Source organism: Arachis duranensis, chromosome 7 (assembly GCF_000817695.3).
Source record: "Arachis duranensis cultivar V14167 chromosome 7, aradu.V14167.gnm2.J7QH, whole genome shotgun sequence".
Taxonomy (NCBI): Eukaryota; Viridiplantae; Streptophyta; class Magnoliopsida; order Fabales; family Fabaceae; genus Arachis; species Arachis duranensis.
This window is the reverse complement of record NC_029778.3, coordinates 78,554,694-78,581,488: the sequence shown is the minus strand read 5'-3', so window position 1 is coordinate 78,581,488 and position 26,795 is coordinate 78,554,694. Positions and strand designations below refer to the sequence as shown.

General features: G+C 33.4%; 2 protein-coding genes and 2 pseudogenes across 2 annotated transcripts; 1 reads left to right on the top strand and 3 right to left on the bottom strand.

Moving 5' to 3' along the window:
• Positions 1–2,476: 2,476 nt before the first annotated feature.
• Positions 2,477–6,133, bottom strand: LOC107459820 (ent-kaurene oxidase). Its single transcript, XM_016078092.3, has 8 exons — positions 5,758–6,133; positions 5,508–5,668; positions 4,103–4,264; positions 3,861–4,001; positions 3,515–3,769; positions 3,280–3,441; positions 2,995–3,189; positions 2,477–2,916 (listed from the first exon to the last, which is right to left on the bottom strand). Exons 1-8 carry the CDS (start codon positions 5,921–5,923, stop codon positions 2,599–2,601), a joined length of 1,560 nt encoding a protein of 519 aa, XP_015933578.1. The 5' UTR covers positions 5,924–6,133; the 3' UTR covers positions 2,477–2,598.
• Positions 6,134–7,738: 1,605 nt separating this feature from the next.
• LOC107459871 (aspartyl protease family protein At5g10770-like) lies at positions 7,739–9,801 on the bottom strand (annotated as a pseudogene).
• A 1,553-nt stretch (positions 9,802–11,354) lies between these two features.
• Positions 11,355–16,756, bottom strand: LOC107459548 (uncharacterized; annotated as a pseudogene).
• Positions 16,757–19,377: 2,621 nt separating this feature from the next.
• LOC107459962 (heat shock 70 kDa protein 5) lies at positions 19,378–21,617 on the top strand. Its single transcript, XM_016078283.3, has one exon. The coding sequence runs from the start codon at positions 19,616–19,618 to the stop codon at positions 21,548–21,550; it is 1,935 nt and encodes a 644-aa protein (XP_015933769.1). The 5' UTR covers positions 19,378–19,615; the 3' UTR covers positions 21,551–21,617.
• The last annotated feature ends 5,178 nt before the right edge of the window (positions 21,618–26,795 follow it).

Here is a 26,795-nt window from a genome sequence, read left to right as displayed (position 1 = left end):
AGGAGTTTTTGAAACAAATTTTATATGAATTTGGAAATTATTTCCCTTAATTGAATGGTAAAAATGATCATTTTACTTTTTTTTCTACTAAATTGGCTAGAACGATCCAATTTTTAGAATACTACAAGTTTAAAACACGTGCAATATGTGAATAGCATCCATGTATATATATATGAATATATTTAGTATTATGTATAAGTAATATGCGAGTAAGAAAAGATAAAAAAAAATGATGAGATACCGAAAGTTTGTATGATGTATAATTAATTCTAATTAGAAAATAATGTAAAAATTTTGACACTACAAATTTATATCAAAATCAAACTTTTAAAATGTATCAGCGCGAAAAGTAAAAGAAAGAGCAGAAGCGGCATAACAATCAGGTGCAATAATTTAATCTAAAAAATTTATCTATAAACAATATTTAATGTATGGAACTATATTTTGCTGAAGAATGAATTTTTCATAGTGTAGTGAGCGTGGAAGCTAACAAAAAAAGAGTGAAATATTCACCACGTATGAAGCATACTTTTGCGTAAAGTTCGTGAGAGAAAAGCTTGTCAATTCGTTCATCCACGATGACTGGAAATAAAGTAGTGGTGAATCTAGAACATCAAACTTTTACTGCTGCTGATTTTCACAAATTTGCTAAGATGATGGCTCAATTCACCAAACGAGTACTACAAAACCAAGCTCACAAGACCCATCCAGCTGCTTTTACCTACATTCCAGTGAAATTCTAGGACTCTCATTCACAAGTCACAATTATTTCATTAACAACCCTAAATTATCACAGTTGGTCTAGATCCGTTTGGATTTTCCTAAAATCAAAGAATAAAATTAAATTTGTAGATGGCACTCTCTTAAAACCCAATAAGGATGATGACACTTATGAAGCATGGGATCGGTCCATTTTCTTTGTCTTGTCATGGTTGCATGGCTCACTGAGTTCTGAAATTCTGCAAAGCGTTCTTTGGTGTGGCATATGAGCTTTGGAAGGACCTAAAGCACAGGTTCTATGAGAATGATTTGTTTTGAATTGTTGAGCTGGAAGAAGATTTGTTCACCACAAAGTAAGATGAGTTGTCTACCACCTCTATTATAAAAAATTGAAAGCTATTTGAAAAGAATTAGATGAATTTTGACCTATACCCACTTGTCTTTGTGAAAGCACTTGTAGTTGTGGTTCGGATATAATGCACCATTATAGGCATCAGTCATATGTGATTCGATTTCTCAGAATAATGACTAATATGTAAATGTACACTCTTAAATAATACTCGTGAAGTCTTCTAGATGTTACAATAGCTTTTTCTCTTCTTCTCCAACAAGAAAGACAACAAGTGCACAATATTGAGTCTAATTTTAAGGCATTAGTAAATTCTGTTGCCATTAATATTTTTGAGATAAAACCAAATGGTCAATGAAAATGTGAACTTTGAGCCACACCCTCTAATATTTGTGGTCGAGGAAGGAAGCGTAGTGTGTGTGGAAGAGGTAACGAAAGAGGTACATTCTGATTATGTTCATACTTTGACAAAACAGGACATTTGGTAGACATTTGATACCATACACATGACTTTCCACCACACATGCAACAAAATCAAGTTAAGGCAATGAATCACGTGATGACTTCTATTAATATTATCAATGCTATAGAGAATGAAGAAGCCAGCATCACTCCTTCTCCTAAGAAGGATGAGAACATCAATTTAGATAGTTTGTTTTCATCTAAGCAAAAGAAAGCATTAATAGCACTTTTTTAATAACATCAAGAACTTTTTAATAATGAAAATTCGACAATAATTCATGCACCATCAATAGATATATATCATATTCTTTTTTTTTCTACTCATGAAAATTCGACAACAATTCATGCGTACTTGTGTTGATTTCAACCTTTTTATTTACAGAGAAAGTCTTTGACAGTTATTCTTCCTCTCTCATATTCTTCCTCCAACTTATTCTCTAAAATTTACACCATGTTCTCTACTCTCAACTTGAAAGTCAAGTAAAAATTTTGGTGTTCAAACAAAGTAACCTCTAGTCAACCTGTTTCCTACGCTGTTCATCTGTGTTTTCGACTTTACTTTCATATCTCTTACAATCGACCTAATTTGCAGTCAAAATTTATCCCAGTCGTGGAATCCATTTTTAATACCAATAAACATTGAAAAAGTAAGAAAATTGAATGTAAGAAAATCATTCCACTCTTTCCAAAATATTTTAATATTTACAATTCTTATTTATATTTTGTGAATTCCTTATCAATTTACTCTTCAAAGAATTGTTAAAATGAATGAATAATGAATGGCAATCAGCATTTTTAACTGTAAGCATTACATTTTGCGTCCTCGGGTAAACAAATTTGGGACTTGGTAATGCTAATTTAATTAAATTTTAGAGCTAATCCGGACTTGACTACGAAAACGAGATGCTAGCTCGATTTATGCTAAAATTAAAATAGGTTACGAAGTAAAAGAGTACACATACATAATTTTTATTAAAGAAAAAAAAATTGTTCAGATAGAAGTTGCGGATTATTTAGAGAAACGAGAAAGTAAGAGGGGGAGTTGGGAGTTGGGAGGGAGTAGTTGATCATTTGCTTCTTGGCTTGATTTTGACAAGGAGGGGATGCAACCTGTGGGTGGTAAGGCCGACTGTGTCAACATTCTCCTCCTCGCCTTGAGCCAGCTCCCATTCGAATTCCTGAACCAGTCTCCCAATTGACGAGCACGCTATCAGATTCGCCTGCAAAGCCCCTGCGCACACCCTCTTCCCCGCCCCAAATGCCATTGTCTTGAACAGATCCATGGTCTCATACTTCTCATCATCCAGAAACCTCTCCGGCATCCACTGCTCAGGATTTTCCCACAGTTCCTCGTCCATGTTACACCCGTATATGTTTATAGCAATCTGTTCAAATAACCCTACACTGTCATTACTCGCACTCACAATATACAAAGAATATTAAAGGATAGGATAGGATAAGACCTCGCTCCCAGCGGGAATGTGATATCCTCCTATTTGGGTATCTTCATCGACATGCCTCAGTGGGACAATGGGAGCTGGACTGTGCTTCCTCAGAGTTTCATGGAATACAGCCCCTAAATACGGCAGCTTAGCCAAATGGTCTTCTGTTACCCTCTCATTCCCGCATGCATCTCGGAGCTCCGAATATAATCGATCCTGCCATACAAAGACGAACAGGCCAGTGAGGCTATCTTATCTGCCAGAAATAACTAACCTGAATTAACCAACACAAGAAAGGCGAACAACCTGACGTGTTTTGTCTTTAGCAAGTTCATACATAGCCCATTCGGACGTAACTAATGTAGTATCCGAAGTCTCTATGATGGTCTCCCAAAGAAGCATCATAATTTGGTCTTCGGTTAGCTCCTTGGCTTCCGATAACAGGTAGTCAATGTAACAATTCACTTTCTGCAAGAAACAATCAAATTGGGGTGAAGCTCTGCACAGATTTTAAGTTAATATGTACACTAGAATACCTTACCTTTCCGGAAGCAATTCTCTTCTTCTGCTCATTGATCAATGCTTTCATAACTGCTTTCCTGCGGAAGCACATTCTCTGAATTTTTGTCTCCATGCTCCTATTTGGAATCCATCTCAAGTATGGGAAGAAATCTCGCCAATCAACCTCAATTGCACCCTCCATTATATCAACCACTAGAATTTGATACATGTCCTTCCTTGATATTTTATTTCCAAAATCATCCACATAAATGGATTCCACATCACTTCCTACACCCTGCGAATACCCCATGCTCATTTTTAAAACAACTATATTACTTTACTTGTTACAATACATACCATTTGTCAATCATAAAGTACAAACTCACTTGCTTCATTGCCAATCCAAAAAGTTGAGAAGAAAATATATCCCTAAAATTAATCGGGGAATCAGAGGAGTTCTTCACATGTTCATTAAACTGCCTAGACATGTTTTCCACCATTTCTTCTCTGTGGAGACGATGCCGCTTCTGAATAATTAGGGGAAAGATATATATTTCAGAGACGCTCACATTCAAAAAGGAGAAAAAGATGCTGCCACTTAAACAGATAAAGTTGCCAGATAACCAACCTGTGCATTGGGTCCGAGAACATTTGCAAGAATAAGTTTTTTGACCATTTTGTGAAAGTCGTTGTAGTCACTTATAGCAACCATACATTTATTGGAAGTCAGAATTGTTAATGCATTCGACAGCTTCCTTGATGAAATCGATGAATATCTGGTAATCATGGCCTGAATTACAATAAAACAAGAAAAATTTTGGGGATGCCGTTATGAAAAAAATAATTAACTAGTGTAGTGCAAAATAGCCAGAATTGGTCCTGATGTATAATATATTGATCAAGAGTAAACACCAGTAGTTAAAAAAAAAAAAAAAACAAAGGCTATGGCATCACTCTCAGTTAATCCCAAGTAGGGTGTTCCATCTAATGCCTAAAAATTAGTACTTAACTTTCAAATATTAGAGCAAACACTTCCAAAGTATTGGTCCCAATTCCCAAAGTCATGCTATACATAGATAACTTTATTTAATTGAGACACTAGTCAAATTATTTAAAGAGGTTGTTTGTACTTTTGAAATAAATCAAATTAAAAATTACTTTTAAATAAATAAGAACATTAATAATTGAGTTTGGTAAATTAATTTTTAAAATTTTTAAAAATCATAATAAACATAAATAAGGAGAGCAAATTTAGATATTTACTATTATACCAAGTTATATTAGATTTTATAAGTTTGATAATTATAAGTAAATTTTAAAAAGTTCTTCTTATGCTTTCAAAAGCCTTTATTTTACATATACAAGATGTGGTGTATTTTTTAAAAAGCATACACAACTCTTCAAGAAAAAAGAAAAGTTTCATCAGACCAAAGCTTGAAAGTATCAACAACTTAGCATAAGGTCAGCCATCTATGCTTTTACTTCATAACATTTTTCTTGTTTATTGATTAATATGTGATCTTGGTACTCTCAGAAAAAATTTCATAATTTTTTTTTTAATAAGAGAGCTCAACATAAAAATAGAGCAAGAACAACAAGAAGCAAACAGAAAAATAAAAAAAAAAAAGTAAAAGAAAAGATCACAAAACAATTCATCAACCATTTTTTGCACTACTCCTTCTTTCAGTATACTCCTGATTTTGTATTTCTAATTTTGTACTCTAAACTTATATGATTTTAAATACACGCGTAATTAAATTGGAACTTGAAAGAGATAAAACTATCAATTTTAAATCTTCAGACTACAAACGATCAAAAAGTTGAATTAAAATAATAATATATAATTATCTAATGAAGATATTTTTTGGTGACTTCAATTAAGACATATTACTATTAATATTAATATTAAGAAATTACTTATTAATCATAGTATTTAATGATTCAATAAAAAAAGATAATCAAGCTTCGTGAGTCAGAGGTAGAGTCCACAGTTGAAACTAAAATTAGAAAGTAAAGTAATAAAATGGAGTGACCTCCTTAGCAAGATGGGCAGAGTTGAGAACAATAATGGTGGAAGCACCGGTCCTGATGGAATATATAGGACCATATTTTTGGGCAAACTGTACGAATGTCTTGTACGGCTTCTTATCCTTCAACTGCAGCAGATTACCAACAATCGGTAAACCCGGAACCACTAACATGCATCAAAACCACCCGATTTCAGTTCAGTTAAAGGTAGGTAAATAAATAGTATAACGTCTACCGCAAAAGAATGTAACTAACCTGTTACTTTAGGAAGAGAAGTAGCAAGACCAACCACAAGTGAGGCAGCTGCGGGAGTGCGGCTACCGTTTAATAGGTAAAGAAAAAGGAAAAGCGAGACAGCAACGACCGCAAGGGAGGCAGCAAAGGGCTGTGCCTGAATAAGGGCCAGAGTGTCCATTTGCATGCCCGGTGGATCTTGGAGCGGTGTTGAATTGCAGGAAACGAGAGGGTCAAAGAGATATATATATATCCAGAGATAGAAGCAGGTGATGACTTAGGACAGATAAAAAGTAAGAAGTTGTGATACAGACGGTCACAATCACAAAACACAGACACAGAGGCCAAAGGGGTATCTCTCAACTTCCAAGGGCTTTTAGATTCCGTGCACCGTGCCTACTGATCCACTCACTTGTCACCATCGCTTTTTATCATTTTCCATAAACTTTGCCCGTTTCCCGTAACTATAAGAAAAAAAGTTTTGTTTAGGTTATTTTTTTAACAAATACATAGTAAATAACGAAATATATTATACATTTAAATTTTATATATCTTTTATAAGAAAAATTCAATTGATAATATACACACATGTTAACTACATATATCAAATATTCCTAAAAAAACGAACTAAATATATCAAATAAATTTAACATGGTGGAAACTCAGGTGCAGTCGACTTCACGTGAAGTTGATACTTGAGAGCCGTTAGATGATTTGACTGATTTGACTAAATTTTCATCTAATGACTCTCAGATATAAACTTCATGTAAAGTTGACTTCACCTGAGTTTTCACTTTTTTTTATATTATCAATTTATTAAAATTAAGTTTTTATTAAATACATTGGTAACATATTAACATAATAAAATATTTTGATGTAAACTCTCTTAATTAATATATTTAAAATAATATTTAATTTTCTCCTTTTCGGATTAAAACCTCTACTCAGATTACATTTATATACTAAAATGATCTTTAATATTCTAATTGCGTTATTAAAATTTTAGAGATTGTACTCGGTTATACTCAGTTTGGTCCCAAAATTTAAGGTCAAATTTAAATTAATGAGTAATTATCCAAATTAGTAAATAAAGATTTTAAAAATAGATATTTTACTTTTTAAAAAAATTAATAAAAAAAATATTTCTAAAATTTTATTTTAATGAACAAGTCAAAATTTCAGTTCTTTTTTAATAAAATAATTATCTAGATCAGTCTCCAAAAATTTTAAAAATAAATACTTTAGTCCTAAGAAAAATTAATACACAAATCATTATCCAAAAAATTATTATTATTATTGATTACACAATAATATTGTACTATAATTTTTTGTATTTTTTTAAATAAAAGTAATGATAAATTTATTCATTAAATTCTTATGTATGTATTTATAATATCAAAAGTATATATTCACCCAATAATAATAATAATAATAATAATAATAATAATAATAAAATTATTGGAGATTATTCTACAAAAAATTTAAGATTGAAATTATTTGATATTTTTGTATTTAATATAATCAGAAGATGTCCTATTTTAAAAAACATGTTTGTATTAAAAGAAAATATTCTAATTTGAATTTTAAAGCATCATTATTCACTTTAGTTATTTCTAACGAAAAAAAAATGTATTAATATGCTAGTGTCATCATCCACATGCATGAAACTAAGTTAATGATAATAAAGGTTGACATATAATAAAAGTAAAATAGATAGGGACTGTTATGTTTGAATATAGTTTAGTCTATATAAAGCCATACAAACTTTGTGTATTAGGTGTGTTTCAAATAATAAAAATTATGTTATGAGAATTGAGAGGTGCTTCTTTGTTTTATGAGTGTTAGTAAATTTAAGAGATGAAAAATAATAGTATTATTTATGTGAGTGAGTGATTTTGCAGTTAATATAATGTGGGTATTATACTAACATGGTATCCGTTCCTCGTGTTAATTGGACAGATCTATTTAAGAAACTCGATATAGTCCATTTAGGCATTTACAGTTCAGTCGAACCTCATTTAAATTACAATGAGATTGCGCCACCAAAGGGAAAACAATAATAATAATGATAATGACAAATTAACAATAATACAGTGGAGGACAATATTACTCATGGGTGTAGTGGAGTAGAGCCTTACGAAAATGGAGAACATAGAGTAAAAGAAGCGAAGGGGTGGTGGTTGAATTCAATTGAAAGTGAAAGTGCAAGGGTCTGCAGCAAATCCAAGCCTGTTGTTTTTGGTATCATATATAACCCTCTGGTTCCTCTGCTGGTAGTTCCCAACAATGGGTGTGTCGTACTCATCGGAGAGGCTTGCTAACGCCAGGCAGACACGGGAGGCATCCTCTTTCACCACGTACAGTATGCCACTGACGTCCACGTTCATGCTCACCTCCTCAAAGTACAATCTTATGCTGGGTATGTTCACTTCCTCATACCCGGTGAGATTGAAACACGTGTCCAATATGGAGAACCCGGGCGCCGACGGGTAATCCGAAAATTGTCTCAAGAACTCTGCCTTGACTGCTCTGTACATGGACGGAGTCAGTCTTGTGATCACCGTCCCAGAGTCAATGAGGGTCCCCTTCCCGAAACTGGAGGCCTGCAGCAGAGGCACACCACCAACACTGATGGTTGTGAGGTTGAGTATGTAGAAGCTGGAAAGTTGCGGATCAGAGAGCATCCTGGCGTAGGCAACATTCTTGAAGAGAGAAGAGGAGTCATTCCCCATGACGAGCGACCCTGAAGCATCGGCGTCAGGCGAAGGCAGGCAGTATGAGAAGACTCCTCCCAAGGTGGAACTGGTTTGAGAGACGATGGAGAGGTGGCTCCTCCCCAGGCCCATAAGGCCCGATGCGAGTCCGAATAAGCCTTTGTTGTTCCTGCCGCAACCAAACACGAAATCGGTGATCCAAACCCCTCCGACGCTGAGGTGCTCTACTCCTAATTCTCCGGAGGTGTAGGAGCCATCCCCATAGTTAACGACATAGTCACAATTAGTTGCAGTTGCACATGCTCCCGGCGGAGCTGGAATTAGGGTGCGACAGGTTGTTGAATTGCAGAGAATGGATTGGTAGGAAGGGGAGCTTGAAGGCTGGAAGAGAGGGCCTTGCTGGTCATAGCAGGAGTCACATGGTTGGCACTGCACCCACGTCAAATCGCTTCCTGTGTCAACTATCATGCTCACATTCTGCCCACCCAACCCCAGAGTCACTACATAGTTAAGCGTTTCCAATTTCATGCCTGAGCTTATCGGAATCTCATTATTTTTGTTTTCCTTGTCTGAGGCAGACGCAACCCGAATGCGGCTTTGAATTGCGCGGACACGAAGGTCATCCTGCGCCAACTGTTTCCGATGGCTCCTTTTCTTAGAGACAGAGGAACTGTGTCCTTCATTTCCAGTATGATGGCACCTTTCACCTTTCCTGAGAATGAATTCAATTAGAACCTCATCCATTGCTAACTAAGCTTTCTTAGTTTGAAAGACTCCAAAGAAGGTGAGACTAGAGAGACCAGTAATGATGGATGTTTTGCTTTACTTTATTAATATTATACCTAATGTAATTTGTTATGTACTACTTTAGTACTCTGGTGCGTATATATATACTTGTAAACAGATACAATACAACATACAATTCTTTCATTTTTGCATCCCAATAACAATAACGAATCATAAAAGCAAGTACCAAGCAGCATAGTGCAAGAAAAGAAAAGGAAAAAAAGGAAAGGAAATAATGAATTAACTATCAAAGAGATCTATCAAGCTTACTTGCTTCCGGTGGGTGGCAGCCAAGATTCTGTTTCCTCTGCGATTTTCGCATGTTCAAGTTAAAGGTCATCTCTTCAAAGGAGTGAACCTCATTTGCGAGTATGATGAGGTAAATACCAACAAGAGAGAGCAAGACAGGCAACGCGGTTGTTGCCTCCGCCATAGATGCAATGCACTGGTTTATGTGAGAGAGATTGTTTTAGTAAAGGCCTCACCTAATTATAATGGAGGCGAGGGTGAGATTCTGACTTGCGAGTGATGGATTTTGGCGTGAGAACAAAAGAGGAAAGGCTGGCTTTGAGACCCCACTTGTGCATGAGAAAATTATTGGAGTTTCACGTGCACATTTTGAGAACGCAAAACTGATGTGTTGTTGCTGATCCTGATCCCCTAGGGATTCTGATCCTCTTTGTAGCTTTAATCCAGATATAGTTTATATAGTACTTTTTTTGGTCGTATATAGTACTTAATTAAAATTGAAGGACTACTAATCTTCTTCTGATTATTTTAATGGAAGATTTAATAGTGTGATTCCTCTATTATATATCTTCGTCAATTTACAATCAGCACGGAACTAAATATAACTTTAGGGAGGGATAATTTTATAATAAAATAAGGTTACAATAAAAATGGTAAAGAGTTAAACTAGAGAGGAATAAAAATTATAGAGAGTTAAACTAAAGAGGAGTGTTAGGGACTGTAAATTTTGTAATTTGTAGTTATTAATTAATTATTATTAATATTTTTAATAATGTACAATTTTATCTAATGATATGTGATTATTCACTTTTTTTTATAGTTAAGTGATAGTCAAATTTTATTAAAAATATTGATCCTAGACTTTTTTTTAAACTAAAATTTATATACAATTTATATAAAATATTAAAATTTAGGAAGACTATTATCCATTTTTTTTTCCATTCTCCGTCTTTACAAATTACAACTATTATTTGCATAATTTCATTTTTTGTGTAGTAATAATTCATGGGCAAACACTCATAAATAATTGAGAGGAGTGAATACTCATTTTGCCATTTTTTGTTTGATATTTATTTTTGTAAAATTAATTAGTGTTAACTTAGAATTGTAGACTGATCTTTTTTAATGAAAAAAGTATTTCTATCAAAAAATAAATAATTTAAAAATTAAAAAAAGTATTTCTATTAAAAAACAAATAATTAATTTTTTTAAAAGCTAACAATATCTTATTTAAAAAAAATAAAAAATATTTGTAATACTTAATTTTTTTAAAAAGGCTATCCAAATATAAAATAAATTTGTCTATTAAAAAAATGTTTTTAAAAGAATAAAAAATATTTTATTTAAAAGTGAATATTTTTCTCTTAAGGTGTTAATCAACTAATTTGTTTATGTAAGTGACAACTACAAATGACAGATTTTTCTTTATTTTTTTGTTATTTTTTTATATACATTGATAATTTGTTGTATAAAAATTAAGAAATATTATTGAATTTTAATTTTTTTTACTTATAAAAATTAACAGAAGATATACATATTAAAAAGAATGACATTATTAATTGTTGTTATTAATCTTATCTATATTTATTACTAGTTATTTTAAAATATTAAAATTTGAATCTTTGGTGTTATATTTACATGGTTGGTTGACATTAATATTGTCATTTGTTGTATATATTTTAAATAAAATATTGTATCAACCTTTTTATTATCTATTATTAAATAGGTGATGCACATTTTTTAATAATAATGAGTTTATATGAATTATAATAGTTAATTCAAATTGAATACACTTCAAATTTAATATATTTTTTTTTGATTGAAATAAATTAAACAAAGAAAAATAAAACAAATAAAATAAGGAACCGCTTAAATAGATAGACAGTTCCATTTAAGACTACTCTTAAACTCTTCCTAAAGTGAAAGAAGCTCCACATGCGAAAGTTGTAACTTCATCGCCATCTTTGCCATAGTATCTGCCACCGTGTTTGCATCTCTCATAATCAAACGAAAGTCAACACGTCAATTCCAATGCATGATATCTCTAATTTTGAGCACCAATGAATCAATAAACCCAAAACCATCTTGAGTAACAAGATTAAATGCTTACACACAATCTGTCTCACAAATAACATCTCGTTGACCCACATCCAAGCTAAGAGATATCATCTCCAAATAGCAAACAATTCTCCTTGAAGAATACTATTACTCTCAATCATTCCCAAACACCCCCTTTGCCAACTCTCATTACAATCTCTAATAACACAAGCAAATGGACATACATTATAATTCAAAAATATTCCTAAGCTCCTTTTCTGAAATTAATGCCAGACAAATCACTTTTTCCGGAGGCCAAGTTTCATAGGGATTAAAGATGTCATTATTCCTTACTCGCCATATCCACCAAAGTCCCGAAAAGAACTTTAATGGATGTTCTCTGCTATGATACAAGAACCAACTCTTCAAATCCAAAGGATGACAAGAAATATCCAACCTATGCCAGACAAGCTGAGTTTTTGGACAATCCCGAATGCAATATAAAACCGATTCCTGGCTAGAAAGATATCTTGGACACCTATCCGATGACGACATCCCTCTTCTAAAGCGAAAACTTGCGCTCTTCCCAACCAAACAGCTGCTTACACAACCACAAGTAACCATTGCGTGAGTCATAGACTTTGGCAGCAGACCCACTCCAATACCAACCCACTTCCATACCTGCTTGTTCATCTGGATTGTAAGAGAGAATATTACCTTTCAGATCTTGAGATAAAGGAGAATAAAGAGTATCCAAATGCCACCTACCAACCGACCAAATATCATGTATCTGGAGATTCGAATCAGAAATGTGAACATAATCCATCTCATTAGATAACCGTCCTTCTCTTCTCCAGCTAGAAAACCAAAAATTCTGGTTCAAATCTTCAATACACCAAGCAAACCCATCCTTCAACACTTCCCAAGCCTTGCAAAGACATCTCCAAATGGGAGAGTCCTTGTTCTTAGGATAACTAAAATAGTCATATAGAGATGATCGGTATTTGGCATCTAACAATTGGACCCATAGCTTGTTTGGCTGCTGGAAAAAAGTCCAAACTAGCTTCCCAAGAAGAGCAATATTTACACAATAAGGATCTCTAATCCCCAAACCTCCATATTTTTTTGGAGTAACCAGTACCTTCCAACTAACAAGATTCAATCCTCTTCCATCAACTTGTCCTTTCCAAAGAAAATTCCTCATCATAGACTCCAATCTACTAATGATTCCTTTGAGAAAAATAGAGACATGCATCTGGTACGTGGAAATAGTGGCGGCAATAGAATTAACCAAGCAGAGTCTACCAGCCCAATTGATTAAACTCTCTTTCCAGCTTGCTAGCCTACTCCGAATCTTATCCAGAACACCATTGAAAGCTGAACGAGTCACCCTAGAATGGCTAAGGGTAACTCCAAGATACTGGCCCAAGTCCTGGATAAATCTGATAGAGGATACCCCAGTGAAAACTTCTGTCCTTGTTGCAGAGACATTCTTGGAGCAAAGCGCTTTAGACTTCTCCACATTAATCTTCATCCCAGATGCTTTGTAAAAAGTTTCTAAAATCAACATCACATTTTGTACTTGTCTCTTTGTAGCTTTACAGAATAGAAGCAAGTCATCCGCAAACATTAAGTGAGATATTCTTGGTCCCCCTCTAGAAATAGAAATTGGCTCCCACAAGCCCAAATCAACCTGATGACTAATCAAGTATGCCAATCGCTCCATACACAACACAAAAAGATAAGGTGACATAGGGTCTCCTTGTCTAAGACCTCGGCTAGGAGTAAAGCCATTCAGACGATTCTCGTTCCAAAGAATAGATAAGGAATAAGCAGTGACACAATTCATAATCAAATTAAGTGTAGAAATAGGAAAACCAAAGCTCTTAAGGGTATGAGCTAAAAACCTCCAGTCAACTCTGTCATAAACTTTCTCTATATCAATCTTAAAGGCCAGTGTGCCTTTTTTTGATTTAGTCTTCTTCATAAAGTGGAGGACTTCTTGAGCAATAATGATGTTGTCAGGAGTTCCTCGTCCCGGAATAAATCCTCCTTGAAGCGGTTCAACAATCTCCGCAAGATGAGGACGAAGCCTATTAACAAGGACTTTCGTGATGATCTTGTAAACTACATTATAGAGACTAATCGGCCTGAAATCTTTCATAGATACCGGTGATTCAACCTTTGGAATAAGAACCAGTAAAGTCTCCAATATTCTCGGATCAAGAGTAACACCGGAGAATGCCTGCTTAACCATCTTCCAAACATCAAGACTAATGATCTCCCAATATTCTTTGAAAAAGAAAGCTTGAAACCCATCAGGACCTGGAATTTTAAAAGAGTTCATGTGAAAAACAGATGTTTTGACTTCCTCCATAGTAACTGGTGCCGTAAGATTATTGCAAGCTTCCTCATTAGGAGAAGGAAGAGGCACATCACCAAGGCAACTCAAATCAACATCATATAAATGACAGAATAAGCTTTTACAGAAAGACTCTGCTTCTTGACTCAGAACCTCTGGATCAGTTTCCCACATTCCATCCTTGAGAAAAAGACTATGAATCTTATTATACTTCCTTCGCGCAAGAGTTTGAATATGAAAGAATTTTGTATTCCTATCCCCAAACCTTACCCACTGCTCTCTGGACTTTTGGAACCATAGGAGCTCTTCTTGCACTAGAGTATTATTATAATCATCAAGCAACTGTTGCTCTTTCTGACGCAAATAAATACTATCCACCACTTTCAAACGCTTTTGTAAATAATTAATCTACTGCTCTAATTCACATTTCTTAACAAAAAATGTTACCAAATACCTTCGAGTTAAACTCTAGTGAATTCTTCTGTACTTCCGAAAGCTTACCATGAATCCCTCTATTACCAGACCACCATGACTGGTTCACAATATTCCTATACCTAGGATGACTAGCCCAAGCAGCAACAAATCAAAAAGGTCGATTCTCTTTAGGCTGAGGATGACCTTTACAACGCACCAGAATAGGGCAATGATTAGACTGAAACATATTTAAAACTTCGGCATAAGCCTCTGGAAAGATAGATAACCAACCAGTATTTAAACAGACTCGATCAAGCTTTTTTGCCACATCAACATAAATTTTCACCCTCCTGTACCAAGAAAATCGCCTCCCAATAATTTTCAAATCAAATAAACCACTATCCCCTAACGAAGTAGCAAACATGTCTGCTCTTTGATGAGGAAATTGACAGCCCTTAGATTCATGAGAAAATTTGACTTCATTAAAATCACCAAGAACAATCCAAGGTCCTTGAAAAACCATGGATTGTGCAACAAGATAATCCCAAAGGATAACCCTTTTATTAAATTGAGGACTGCCATAAATACCACTACACCTCAAAATTAAATTATCAAAGTGAACCTCAACAGTAACACCCTGATCAAAAGCATCAATGAACTTACAACAAACACCCTTCATAGAGGAGAGAAACCAAATACTTCCCTTATGCCCCTCTGCTTCTACTATACAAACAGAGTGATACCCCAACCTTTCCCAAAATAATTTTAAATGCTGAAAAGGGGAGTGAGTTTCAACCACAATAAAGAAAACATGTCTAAATTTCTTAACAAGTTCCTTACAATGCACCCGGACTAAATTATTAGGAACACCCCTAATACTCCAAATAATCATATTTAAACTATCCATAAATAACAAGGACAGAATAAATAAGAACATAAACTCTAAACAGAATCACCAACCTCAATAGGTGGTTTGTCTTGTGGTACTGGCACACTCTGATCCTCAATAATTGCCACCTTCGGACCCCCTGACACTGCACCTGCCATGCTTCTATCTACTAAGGTTTCCTCCATTGTGCCACAATTTTTATCAACTGGTGAGTTCTACAGGGAGGAAGGCCAAGGACGCTTCCGTAGAGAAATTTCACGTCGTGCAGGAGTTCTGTGCGATGAAGATGGTGTAATTTCATATTTTTCTCGCTTCCCCATCCTAATGCCAATTGATTTGCCTCCATCACCATGCAAATTGGGCCTTGGAACCCTTCTCGAACCATACTTGTGCTGGTTTCCATCTTGGTCCTTCGAACCTGATGACTGGCCCACTGTGAATTTTTCCTTACGCAACACTTGTTGCCAGCCCTCTCCATCATCCATGCATGCCTCATTAACATGGCCATCAGGCACGTGAGGAGCTAATAATTCCGTAACCACATCCTTTCCTTTAACAACTCCTAATTTCTCACCTAAATTACGAGGATTCTCACTAAATCACGAGCTTCTGACTCAGCCTCTTTTTGAATCTCATGATTGTTGTGTGGCACTAGTGTCAGGGCTTCATTATTTTTTTCATCACCAAAGAAATTTTCGTTTCCTTCCAAGGACTCCTTCTCCATGCACAACGATTTATCATGCCCATACCGTGCACAAATAGCACAAATCAACTATAAACCCTCGTACTCCACTTCATAAGTCACACACTTCACTATAATATATTTTATTACAGGCAACTTAAGATTAATTTGAACACAAGTTCGGGCATATTTTCCTCTTTTTTTAAGCTTAGTGGCTAAATCTACTTTCACCGGAAGCAATTCGCAACATTGCTTGTTCCTGGTAGCACCAAATTGGAAATTTCGAGACTCGAATCCATACCAGCGTTGATCCAAAGGATTTTTCGCATGGCCTAAAATCCACATCCCATGACTTTACTGCAACATAGTGATCGTCTATCAACCACGGGCCACCAAGAATAACTCTCACGATCCGCAGCAATATCAAATTTAACCAAAAAATATCCAAACCCCACATTCAACAAATCAAACCCTCCTTTGATGTGCTATACTATCCGAAGCTTATGCATGAGAGCCGTGTAGCCATAATACTTATCGAGCACCTTGATCACGGTGGCTTCCTTATAAGGTTCAGTTAGACAACTCTTTGCCTCCTTGGTAAAACTAACACTTGGTGGACGAGAATCACCCTGCTTACCTGTCACCGTCGCGATACCATCCTCAGATAAAGACCCTACTAATGCAAAGGCCTTAGACTTTTCTGCACCAATGACTTTATCTCTAAAAGAGACCTTAGATGACTTTTTTAATCCCTCTCGAGTAGAACCCTCAATAATATCGGATACACACCCACCCACGCTCTCCCCCTTATCTCTTCCGATGGCATGGCCATCTTTCTCACCGTGTTTCACCCTCAACCGCTCGCTTCCGTTCTCTCCTTCTCTCATTCTCCTTAATTAAAATGGTTAAGAATAGGATTCTTGTGTTGTTCTTCAATCAATATATATAAAAAATAATAAAACGTAAAAGAAAAAAATTAAATGTCCCTCGTAATTATGCGCAAAAAGCAATGAGATCCTAACAAAAAAAATGTCAATTCTAATTGACACTTAATTGATAAATTAATAGTTTAATGTGTACGTAGACATGTTCTATCAAGCGTTAAATACTTTTTTCATCTCTAAAGTCTTGGGTCAAAATCAAAATTATTTCTGACCTTTTTGTTATTAAAATCATCCTCAACATTACAAAACGTTATAAAATCATCCTTTTGTCTATAAACAATATTTTTTAGACAATTTTACCCTTAAAAAAATATAAACATGTAACCAAAGACAAATTCCTCTTTTCTTCCTTTCTCATTAACAACAACCGCCTTTCATCTTCTACTTCTCATAACAACCTTTCTTCTCATATCTTCTTTCTTCTTCATCTTCTTCTTATTCTCATTCACAACAACAACCCTTCATCTTCTTCATCATCTTCTTCAACTAGCACCCCAACTACTATCTCCAACCCTTTCTTTTTCACCTGAACATTCTTCCTTCTTTTATACTTAAAAAACTCACTACCTTCCAATACAGGTGCACCAACAGCAATAACCACAAAATAAATAACCGAAAATTTCAGATCAAATAATTCAATAATCATCAATTATGATTTTAGATCCAAAATCAACAACAATAAAAATTAGAGAATTGCAAATTAGTAAATGAAGTAGCAAGACAAATTCAGCAACAATAGAACCATCTGTAACAACTAAAAACTTCATGCTAAAATTAAAAAATAAACCAGAAAATTTTTAAATAATTAATGACATAAATCTAGTCACGGAAGAGGAAAATATCTAACTACATGAATAGATCTGGAACAAGGTGAGTTTCAGAAAGCAGAACAGAAAAATAGAGCAAAGAAGCAGAACGAAGGCGTAACACTGCAGGAGGCAGAACGGAGGCGCGACGCTGCGGGAGAGGAAGAACGCAGGCCGACGCTGCGAGAGAAAGAGCGCGACAAAGAAGGAGCCGGCGCCGAAAGGAGCGCCAAAATGGGATTGAGTCGGCACTGAAAGAGAATGCCAGCAATGGATTCCTCTCTTGCCAGTGATGCCTTCTTCCTCTTCTTCTCTTCTTTTCCCTCTTCGTCTCCACCTCCCTTTGTTCTTTCTTCATTTTCTGCTCTCCCTCCTCTCTGTGGTTGTTGAAAGAAAAAGAAGAAATGAGGATTAAAAGATGGAATTAAGATAAAGGGTATTTTTGTCCAAAAATTAGGAAAATGATGGTTTTATAATGATTTGTAACGTTAAGGACGATTTTAATAAGAAAAAAAAGTTGGGAACGATTTTGATTTTGACCGAAAACTTTAGAGATGAAAAAAGTACTTAACCCTTCTATTAACTTAAAAAAAAATATTGACAGAATCTCATTGTTGTCTTTCTTATATAATTGAGAGATATTGAAATAATGTAAAACAACGGTTAACTTGTTTTATGTATTAATTTATAAAAATGCCTCAACGGCATTATTTTTTGTCGTTACTTTTAGTCATAAATCTAATTTCTTTAATCTAATAATGTAATTGTTCTTGTGTGGATGAACTTTTGAGGTATAACTTGTCTTTTGCACTATTGTAATACGTCTTTTTTTTAATGGAGTGAGAATAACTCGAACGTCAAAGAACATAGTGGGTACCAACCTGTAAAAGACACTCCAACACTTAAGTTAGTAAGTGTTTAAGAGGTACAAAAATTTTATGATTAGCCTTTTATAGGCGTAGAGTTAATGAATAGAGTTGATATTATGATCGTTGGTTATTAAGTGAGAATAATTGTTATTAAGATCGTCCGTTATAAACTTAGAATGAAGGCAAATAAAGTTGAGTTATGATTCATAATGTACAATAATAAAGATCGAGTTATAAGGTGATGAATCAATAACAATATATACAATATATTTTTAACCCACACTTTTAAATATTGTTAGTTAAATATTGACAAAAAAAATTCTATTAATTCTCTAATATTCTCCTTAATTTATAATATGTGATAAATGAAGTACAAATAACGTTTTCCATTAAAAAAATCCTCTATCACTATTTGCTTTTACAAAATAAGATATAAAAAAGATGATTATTATAATATCTAAAAAATAATTTTAATTTATCAAAAAAGATTAAGATTCAATATTTAATTTAATAAATATAAAAATAAATAATTTTAAAATTATTTAAAGTTTGCTATGATAAATAAATTAAAAAAATTACACACACAAAATTATAAATACCATAGAATTAACTATAAGAAAATAGTGAAAAACTAAAAAGTTTCAAATCGAGACGGTTGATAATGACATGAACTCAACTAGAAATAAGAGGCGGACGAAACGTTTATTCTTTTTTGGTGAAAAGGGCTGAAGGAGAGAATCCGTATCTAAAACAAAAACGTTGAAAGAATTCGGGCTTTTGATAGAGCCCATCACAATCAGAGGCAGTCAAGCAGTGTCGAGTGTCGAGAACTCTCTGGTCTTCCCTCTCATATTCATTCTTCTTCTCGACTTCTCTTGCTCTATCTCAACTTCATCATGAGTCCCTTCCACCACCTTCTGCCTTTCCCAAAAGAAGGAAAATATCTTCCTCGTCCTCATGCCAAGCAAATTGTTGTGCAATATATATATACACCCCGCCTCCATCCATCCAGGCCAGTACAATAGGACCCTAACATACGTGCGTAAAGCATCATCTAAACCTGCAGTCATCAGCAAGTTAAACCTGTTTTATTTAAATTATTCACTTATTACTTCTGATTTGTCGAAATGGCTACCGCTACTGAGAAAGCCATTGGCATCGATCTAGGCACCACTTACAGCTGCGTGGCCGTGTGGCAAAACGACCGCGTAGAGATCATCGCCAACGACCAAGGCAACCGAACCACTCCTTCCTACGTTGCCTTCACGGACACCGAGCGCCTCATCGGAGATGCTGCCAAGAACCAGGTGGCAATGAACCCACAGAACACGGTGTTCGACGCCAAGCGCCTCATCGGTCGTAGATTCTCCGACCCTTCCGTCCAGAGCGACATGAGGCACTGGCCCTTCAAGGTGGTCTCCGGCCCCCAAGACAAGCCCATGATCGTCGTCAACTACAAAGGCGAGCAGAAGCAGTTCGCACCCGAGGAGATTTCCTCCATGGTGCTCACCAAGATGAAGGAGATCGCCGAGGCCTACCTGGGAAAAACCATCAAGAATGCCGTCGTTACCGTCCCCGCCTACTTCAACGACTCTCAGAGGCAGGCCACCAAGGACGCCGGCGCCATTGCAGGCCTCAACGTCATGAGAATTATCAACGAGCCAACCGCCGCTGCTATTGCCTACGGCTTAGACAAGAAGGCCTCCAAAACTGGCGAGAAGAACGTCCTCATCTTCGACCTCGGGGGTGGCACCTTTGACGTGTCTCTCCTGACTATCGAGGAGGGCATCTTTGAGGTGAAGGCCACTGCCGGAGACACCCACTTGGGGGGCGAGGATTTCGACAACAGGCTGGTGAATCACTTCGCGGCGGAGTTCAAGAGGAAGCACAAGAAGGACATGAGCAGCAACGCGAGAGCGCTACGGAGACTGAGGACAGCGTGTGAGAGGGCCAAGAGGACACTCTCCTCCACCGCACAGACGACCATCGAGATCGACTCGCTCTTTGAAGGTATTGATTTCTACGCGACCATCACTCGGGCCAGGTTCGAGGAACTCAACATGGACCTGTTCAGGAAGTGCATGGAGCCGGTTGAGAAGTGTCTCCGCGATGCCAAGGTTGATAAGGCTCAGATTCACGACATTGTCCTTGTTGGCGGCTCCACCAGAATCCCCAAGGTCCAGCAGCTTCTGCAGGACTTCTTCAATGGCAAGGAGCTCTGCAAGAGCATCAACCCCGACGAGGCCGTGGCTTACGGGGCTGCTGTCCAAGCTGCCATCCTGAGCGGCGAAGGCGACCAGAAAGTCCAAGACTTGCTTCTTCTCGACGTCACGCCCCTCAGCCTGGGCATTGAAACCGCCGGTGGGGTGATGACGGTCTTGATTCCCAGGAATACCACCATACCCACCAAGAAAGAGCAGGTGTTTTCCACCTACTCGGACAACCAGACCAGCGTGCTGATTCAGGTGTACGAGGGTGAGAGGGCAAGAACCAAGGACAACAACCTTTTGGGAACATTTGAGCTCAAGGGGATTCCGCCGGCGCCGAGAGGGGTGCCTCAGATCAACGTGTGCTTCGACATCGATGCCAACGGTATCTTGAACGTGTCTGCGGAGGACAAGACGGCGGGGGTGAAGAACAAGATCACCATCAGCAATGACAAAGGAAGGCTGAGCAAAGAGGAGATTGAAAGAATGGTGCAGGAGGCAGAGAAGTACAAAGCAGAGGATGAACAGGTCAAGAAGAAAGTGGACGCCAAGAACTCACTGGAGAATTATGCTTACAGCATGAGGAACACCATCAAGGATGACAATGTTGGTGCCAAACTTGATCCTTCTGACAAGCAGAGGATCGAGAAGGCCATTGATGACACCATCCAATGGTTGGACGGGAACCAGTTGGCGGAAGTAGATGAGTTTGAGGACAAGCTCAAGGAGCTTGAGGCTTTATGCAACCCTGTCATTTCCAAGATGTATCAAGGTGGTGGTACTGCTGCTCCATCCTCTGCCGATGCTGCCCATGACAACTCCGCTGGTGGACCTAAGATTGAAGAGGTTGATTGAGAGAGCTTCAACCTTCAATTTTTATAAGCCTTCTTTTATCGCGCTAGACACTGCCCTTTGTCTCTTTTTTTTTCCTCCCGGTGTGCGTTGAATGTAAACTATGAATGAATAATGGTGAGGTGCGGTAGTATCCTAATAGAGAAAGTCATATTCAAGTGTTGTTTTCTTTTTTCCTAAATAAGCACATGATTTTTCTTACAACAATATAGTGACAGAGACAAGTGCGAATGAATCAATAGTTGGCTTTTGCGGGGAATTAAAAGGCAAAACACTGCAGGAAGTTGTCTGCAGAATGAGGCAGATATTGTATGAATCAAGCCTCAATAGTATACATTGATTGGATCAGAGCACAATGTATATGCAGCCGCTAATATGATTGTATATTTTTGTTGATGAAAAAACAGAGATGGACGTGCCCAAAGTTTGCCAAACAAATTCAAATGTAGGAACAACAGGTTATTAACTTATGAATAATATATAATAATACTAATTTGGCAATATATCTTCATTATAATTATATCAAATCAATATTTAATGCATTATTAAACTATTTATCAATTATTAATTAAAAATACTTTTAATAATTTTAATGATAATAATAATATCAATAATAGTAATAATAATAATAATAAAAAATCTTTGTTATCCGATTCACGTATATCAAATAATTTTTTAAATTATTTTATAAAAAATATCTTTAATATAATTATATTGTAATTAATATTTAATGAATATTATATAATTATACTAATTTAAAAACATATCTTCATTATAATGGTATCAAATCAAAATTTAATGCATTATTAAAAAATTACCTTAATAATAGGTAATTTACATATTTATTTTTGTTTTACTAAAGTCTATATATAGTGTTTTCCTGTGATACATGAATCTAAATTTGAGAGTCAATTCATAATTTTATTTTTAGTATTTTTTTTACTATTTCATAGAATAAGAATATATTCTTCATTTTTTATTGAAGTTGATGCTTTTAAGGTACAATTTATAATTTTTTATAATATTTTTCATATACTCATTCTATTATATTATTTTTTTGATAATTTTTTATTTGTTGTTACTCTAAGTTATTCTTATCGTCTAATGTTCCAGTTCGATTGTCTTTTGCCACAATCATTTACAATGCATCACATCCATGAAATACCTCATCGAGTTGTCTTCACTTATTCGGGTTCCAACTACATGGATATAAGCGTTTAAAGAAGAGGCAATAGTCTCTACTTTACCGAAGGATGGTTGGATCTACTCACCTATTATGACTAACCCAATGGAATGTGGTTAAAGTTAGATTTTTTAGGAGGAGCTCGATTTTTTATTGAAGAATTGCATCCACGAAATTTTATAGGGCAAGTTCAAGTTCCATCCCCTCCATGCTTTTTACGTCTGCCCGAAAATCTTCGAAGTGGAGCACATAATGAAATTGAATTCCCTCAGTTTCAGTTCAGTTTTGCTAAATTCGTGACAAATTCAAATATGCAATTTCAACTATTGGTAATATATTTAAATTTTCTTAGTTTAAGCTGTTCATTATTAGAATAATTTTTTAACATATTTTGATTTTTTTCAGAAATTACCAGCTTTCTTTTGCATGCATGCAATGCCATTGAGGGGAATAAGAGTTAGTTTGATTTCTCGGTGTGACAATTCTATACCTTGCCGCATTGCATGGATAGCAGATGATGAAGCTTATCTAACAAGAGGATGGTCTGATTTTGCACGAATTCTAAATATTGAAACTTACGATGTTATTTCAGTTGGTTGTCGTTACAATAATGATTCTATACTATACGTGACTAAGGACTAGAATATGTTCAATATTGTTTAGGTAATTTGGTTTTACTATTAGTATTTGATTAAATTATAATTATAGAATTTTAAATTATTGCCTCAATTTATATATTACGATTATTTTTTGTAGATTTGGTATTTTTAAATAATTTAATAAAATGAAGTAGTGTCAGATATTATTAAGTTTATTTTTATCCTTTATTTCTTTATTTGTATTTTCATTATATTTGACAAAAAAATGAACCTACACATATATTAAATCATTGACCTAAAGACAATTTATTTGCCAATAAAAACAGATTTTATTTATAATTGAAATAAAATTTATTTGCCAATAATCGATGGATAAAATTGAAATTACACCCGTGTCATATAATTATAATTGATTAATTGGTATAAAATGAAATTATACCCGTGCCAAGAGTAATAATCTAAATAATTATATCTTAACAAAATATAATTTGAAATAATTTATAAACAATTATCTTAACAAAAATAATTATTTAATAATTGATTTAAAAATTAATATATGAAAATCTATTGAGTAAATCAATGATTTTGCATCTTAATAATTTGACAATTATTACTCAATTAACCAATTAATTGAATTAGTAATAACAATTTTCAATTTCAAATTTTGTATATTAAGTAGTTATTAAAAACTGGGTAATAATGATTTACACGAAAAAATCATTGATAAATTCAATTAACCATATAGAAGATAATATACTAACAGTTTTAGTATATTATTTATGGCAAGCAAAATTATTTTCTCATATTTTCTATTAAAATTAAAATTAGTAATAGTTTAAAAAAAGGTTTATTAATAAAATTACTAATAGTCACATTTTTATACACAGGATATATGTTTTCTATATATTATTTAAAAAATATAATGAAACATGAATAATGAATGAGTATGTTATTTTTTTGAATAGCTAATTAATGCAAAATCGAATACCCTTTTTTATTTCATTGAGGTCATATTCTGTTTGGTGAAAGTTTCAATCACCTTAATTAAATCATGTGTTTGTGCCTTAACTTATTAAGGTAGTAATATATTACATATTATATCTAAGTAGTTATTTCCCATAGCGGATATGTAAAAAATCATATTAAGGTTTATTACCAAATAATTAGTGGATGAATAATACTAGATTATATTATTTTGGGAAAGTATTTTCATTATAATTATATCAAATCAATATTTAATTATGATAAAATATGTTAATTATAATTATATCATAGAATTATAATAATTACAATATTTATGTTATATATTTTAATCATTAATATACGTAAATAATTAGAAATCAAAATATAACTTATAATTACCCGTGCCATGCAAGATTAAATAAGATATATAATAACATAGATGATTTGTTACTTATACTGATTAAATATAATAAATACATATTAATTTAGTTAAAAAAATCACTATCTCCTATGTTTTCCTATTTATTTTTTAATTCATTAAATCCAATCAATTATAATAAATTAATTATATCAACTAATTAATTCAATCAATTATTTTTTAATTTATTTTTTGAATTCAATAAATCAAATAAAATTAATTATACTAATTATTTGTATTGACTAATTGATTTGATTAATTCTTAAAAATATTTTTATTTAATTTATTTTATTTATTTAAATATAACTAATTAGTTATTTAATTTTATTAGGATAAATATCAAATTCTATTTCTAATATAAAAATATAAATTTTATTCATTCCATTTTTATTTTACCGCTATAAAAGACCATATATGCTAGAAAAAAATATCATTCATTTACCAATTACTCTTTCATTGGGTAGCTTTTACAACAATTCATTTTCTTCCTATGAGGCGCCGTCACAAGAAGGCAACTATCATGAACACAAATTAGCACACACTCTTCAACTCCCGTACTCATCATTTAGAGCAATATATGATATGTTATCCAGTAAGCATTTATAGACCATGGTGTTATCATGTTTGGATAAATAAATAAAAAATCCATAATTAAGCTTAAGTCATTTATCTATTTGTGTGGTATTTTGTAGTGTGAAATTACTTTTAATTTGTGTTGTGCAATGATATTATGGTTTAATTTAAACTTTTATTTTAGAATTGTGTTATGATTTTATCTCATCTTTTTTTCTTAGATATTAAGTTGATGTATTTTTATTTATTATTATTGAAGCAGATGTGATATAAAATTTGTAAAAAGAAAAAAATTTACATTCAATTTATTTTATTGTAGTCTTCTATTCTTCTATTTTTTTATTCTTTTATTCATTTTATTTTCTTTTTAAATATCATATAATTTATTGTAATTTATACCAATTAATTAATTATAATTCATTATATCAGTTAGTTTAATTTATTAATTTATAATATAGATGATAAAATAGATCATTTGTTACTTATACGTTTATTTTTCTAAAACCTAAATCTAAATAATTATATTTTCAATTTTTTTATGAACAAAATATTAATAGTGAATAATAATTAACCATTCATACTTTTAATTAAAGTGTTTGGATGATTTTTATATTTATTAATATTAATTATTGATTATTTTTTCATAAATAAATTATATTATAATTTTATGTTAGTTTATAATTGATTAATGATTAATGTTTATAAAGCTATGTTACTCTAAATTTTATATCTTATAAATATTTTATTACAATATAATTTTTTTAACATAAAAATGTATTATTTTTAATAATATCATATTTTATATTTTTTAATTATTCTAAATGAATATTTTATCAAATATTAATTAAAGCTATTCTTCCATTTGCTTTTACTAATATATTTTCTAACTATTATATAAAATTAAAATCGTATTAATGAATTTAATATTAAATTTAATTTGGCTTTTTATTATTTAGAGTGTTTTTCAATCAATAATTTTATACTCTTTACTTTTTTTTAGTTTCATTTTGAATTTTAATTTAGTACTCAAAGGTAGTGAAATTCTATTGATACTGAATAAAGTTACAAAAGGGTCCATAGGGTAGAATAAGTAAAATAATGTGATACCCACATTGTAACATTCAAATGAAACAACTTAGGATCTAAAATGTTTATCTTTCTCTTTCTCGCCGTCTATTATATTATCTATCCTATCATATAAAAATCGAATTTTTACCTTTAATGATAGAATCAACGTAGCATGTTTCTGTATTATTTTGTTTAACTCATTAAAGTCAATTCATTATGATGAATTAATTATATCAACTAATTAATTTGAATAGATGTTTAAGTATCACACAATTTAAAATTATGTATATTAATTATTTGATTTAATTTTTATGATATATAAATTTAAGGAATAAATTAAAATAAGATAATTTATTACTTATTTAAATTGAATACAACAAATATAAATTAATTTAGTTTAAAATTTACTATTTTCTAATCTTCTATACATAAAAATGACAAAAC

Coding starts and splice junctions, on each gene's coding strand:
- LOC107459820 (XM_016078092.3), bottom strand. CDS start 5,923: ATGCAAATGGACACTCTGGCCCTTATTCAGGCACAGCCCTTTGCTGCC. Junction 3,442..3,514: donor AGAGAATTGCTTCCGGAAAG/GTAAGGTATTCT, acceptor TGTTTCTTGCAG/AAAGTGAATTGTTACATTGA. Junction 2,917..2,994: donor ACATTCCCGCTGGGAGCGAG/GTCTTATCCTAT, acceptor TTATTTGAACAG/ATTGCTATAAACATATACGG.
- LOC107459962 (XM_016078283.3), top strand. CDS start 19,616: ATGGCTACCGCTACTGAGAAAGCCATTGGCATCGATCTAGGCACCACT.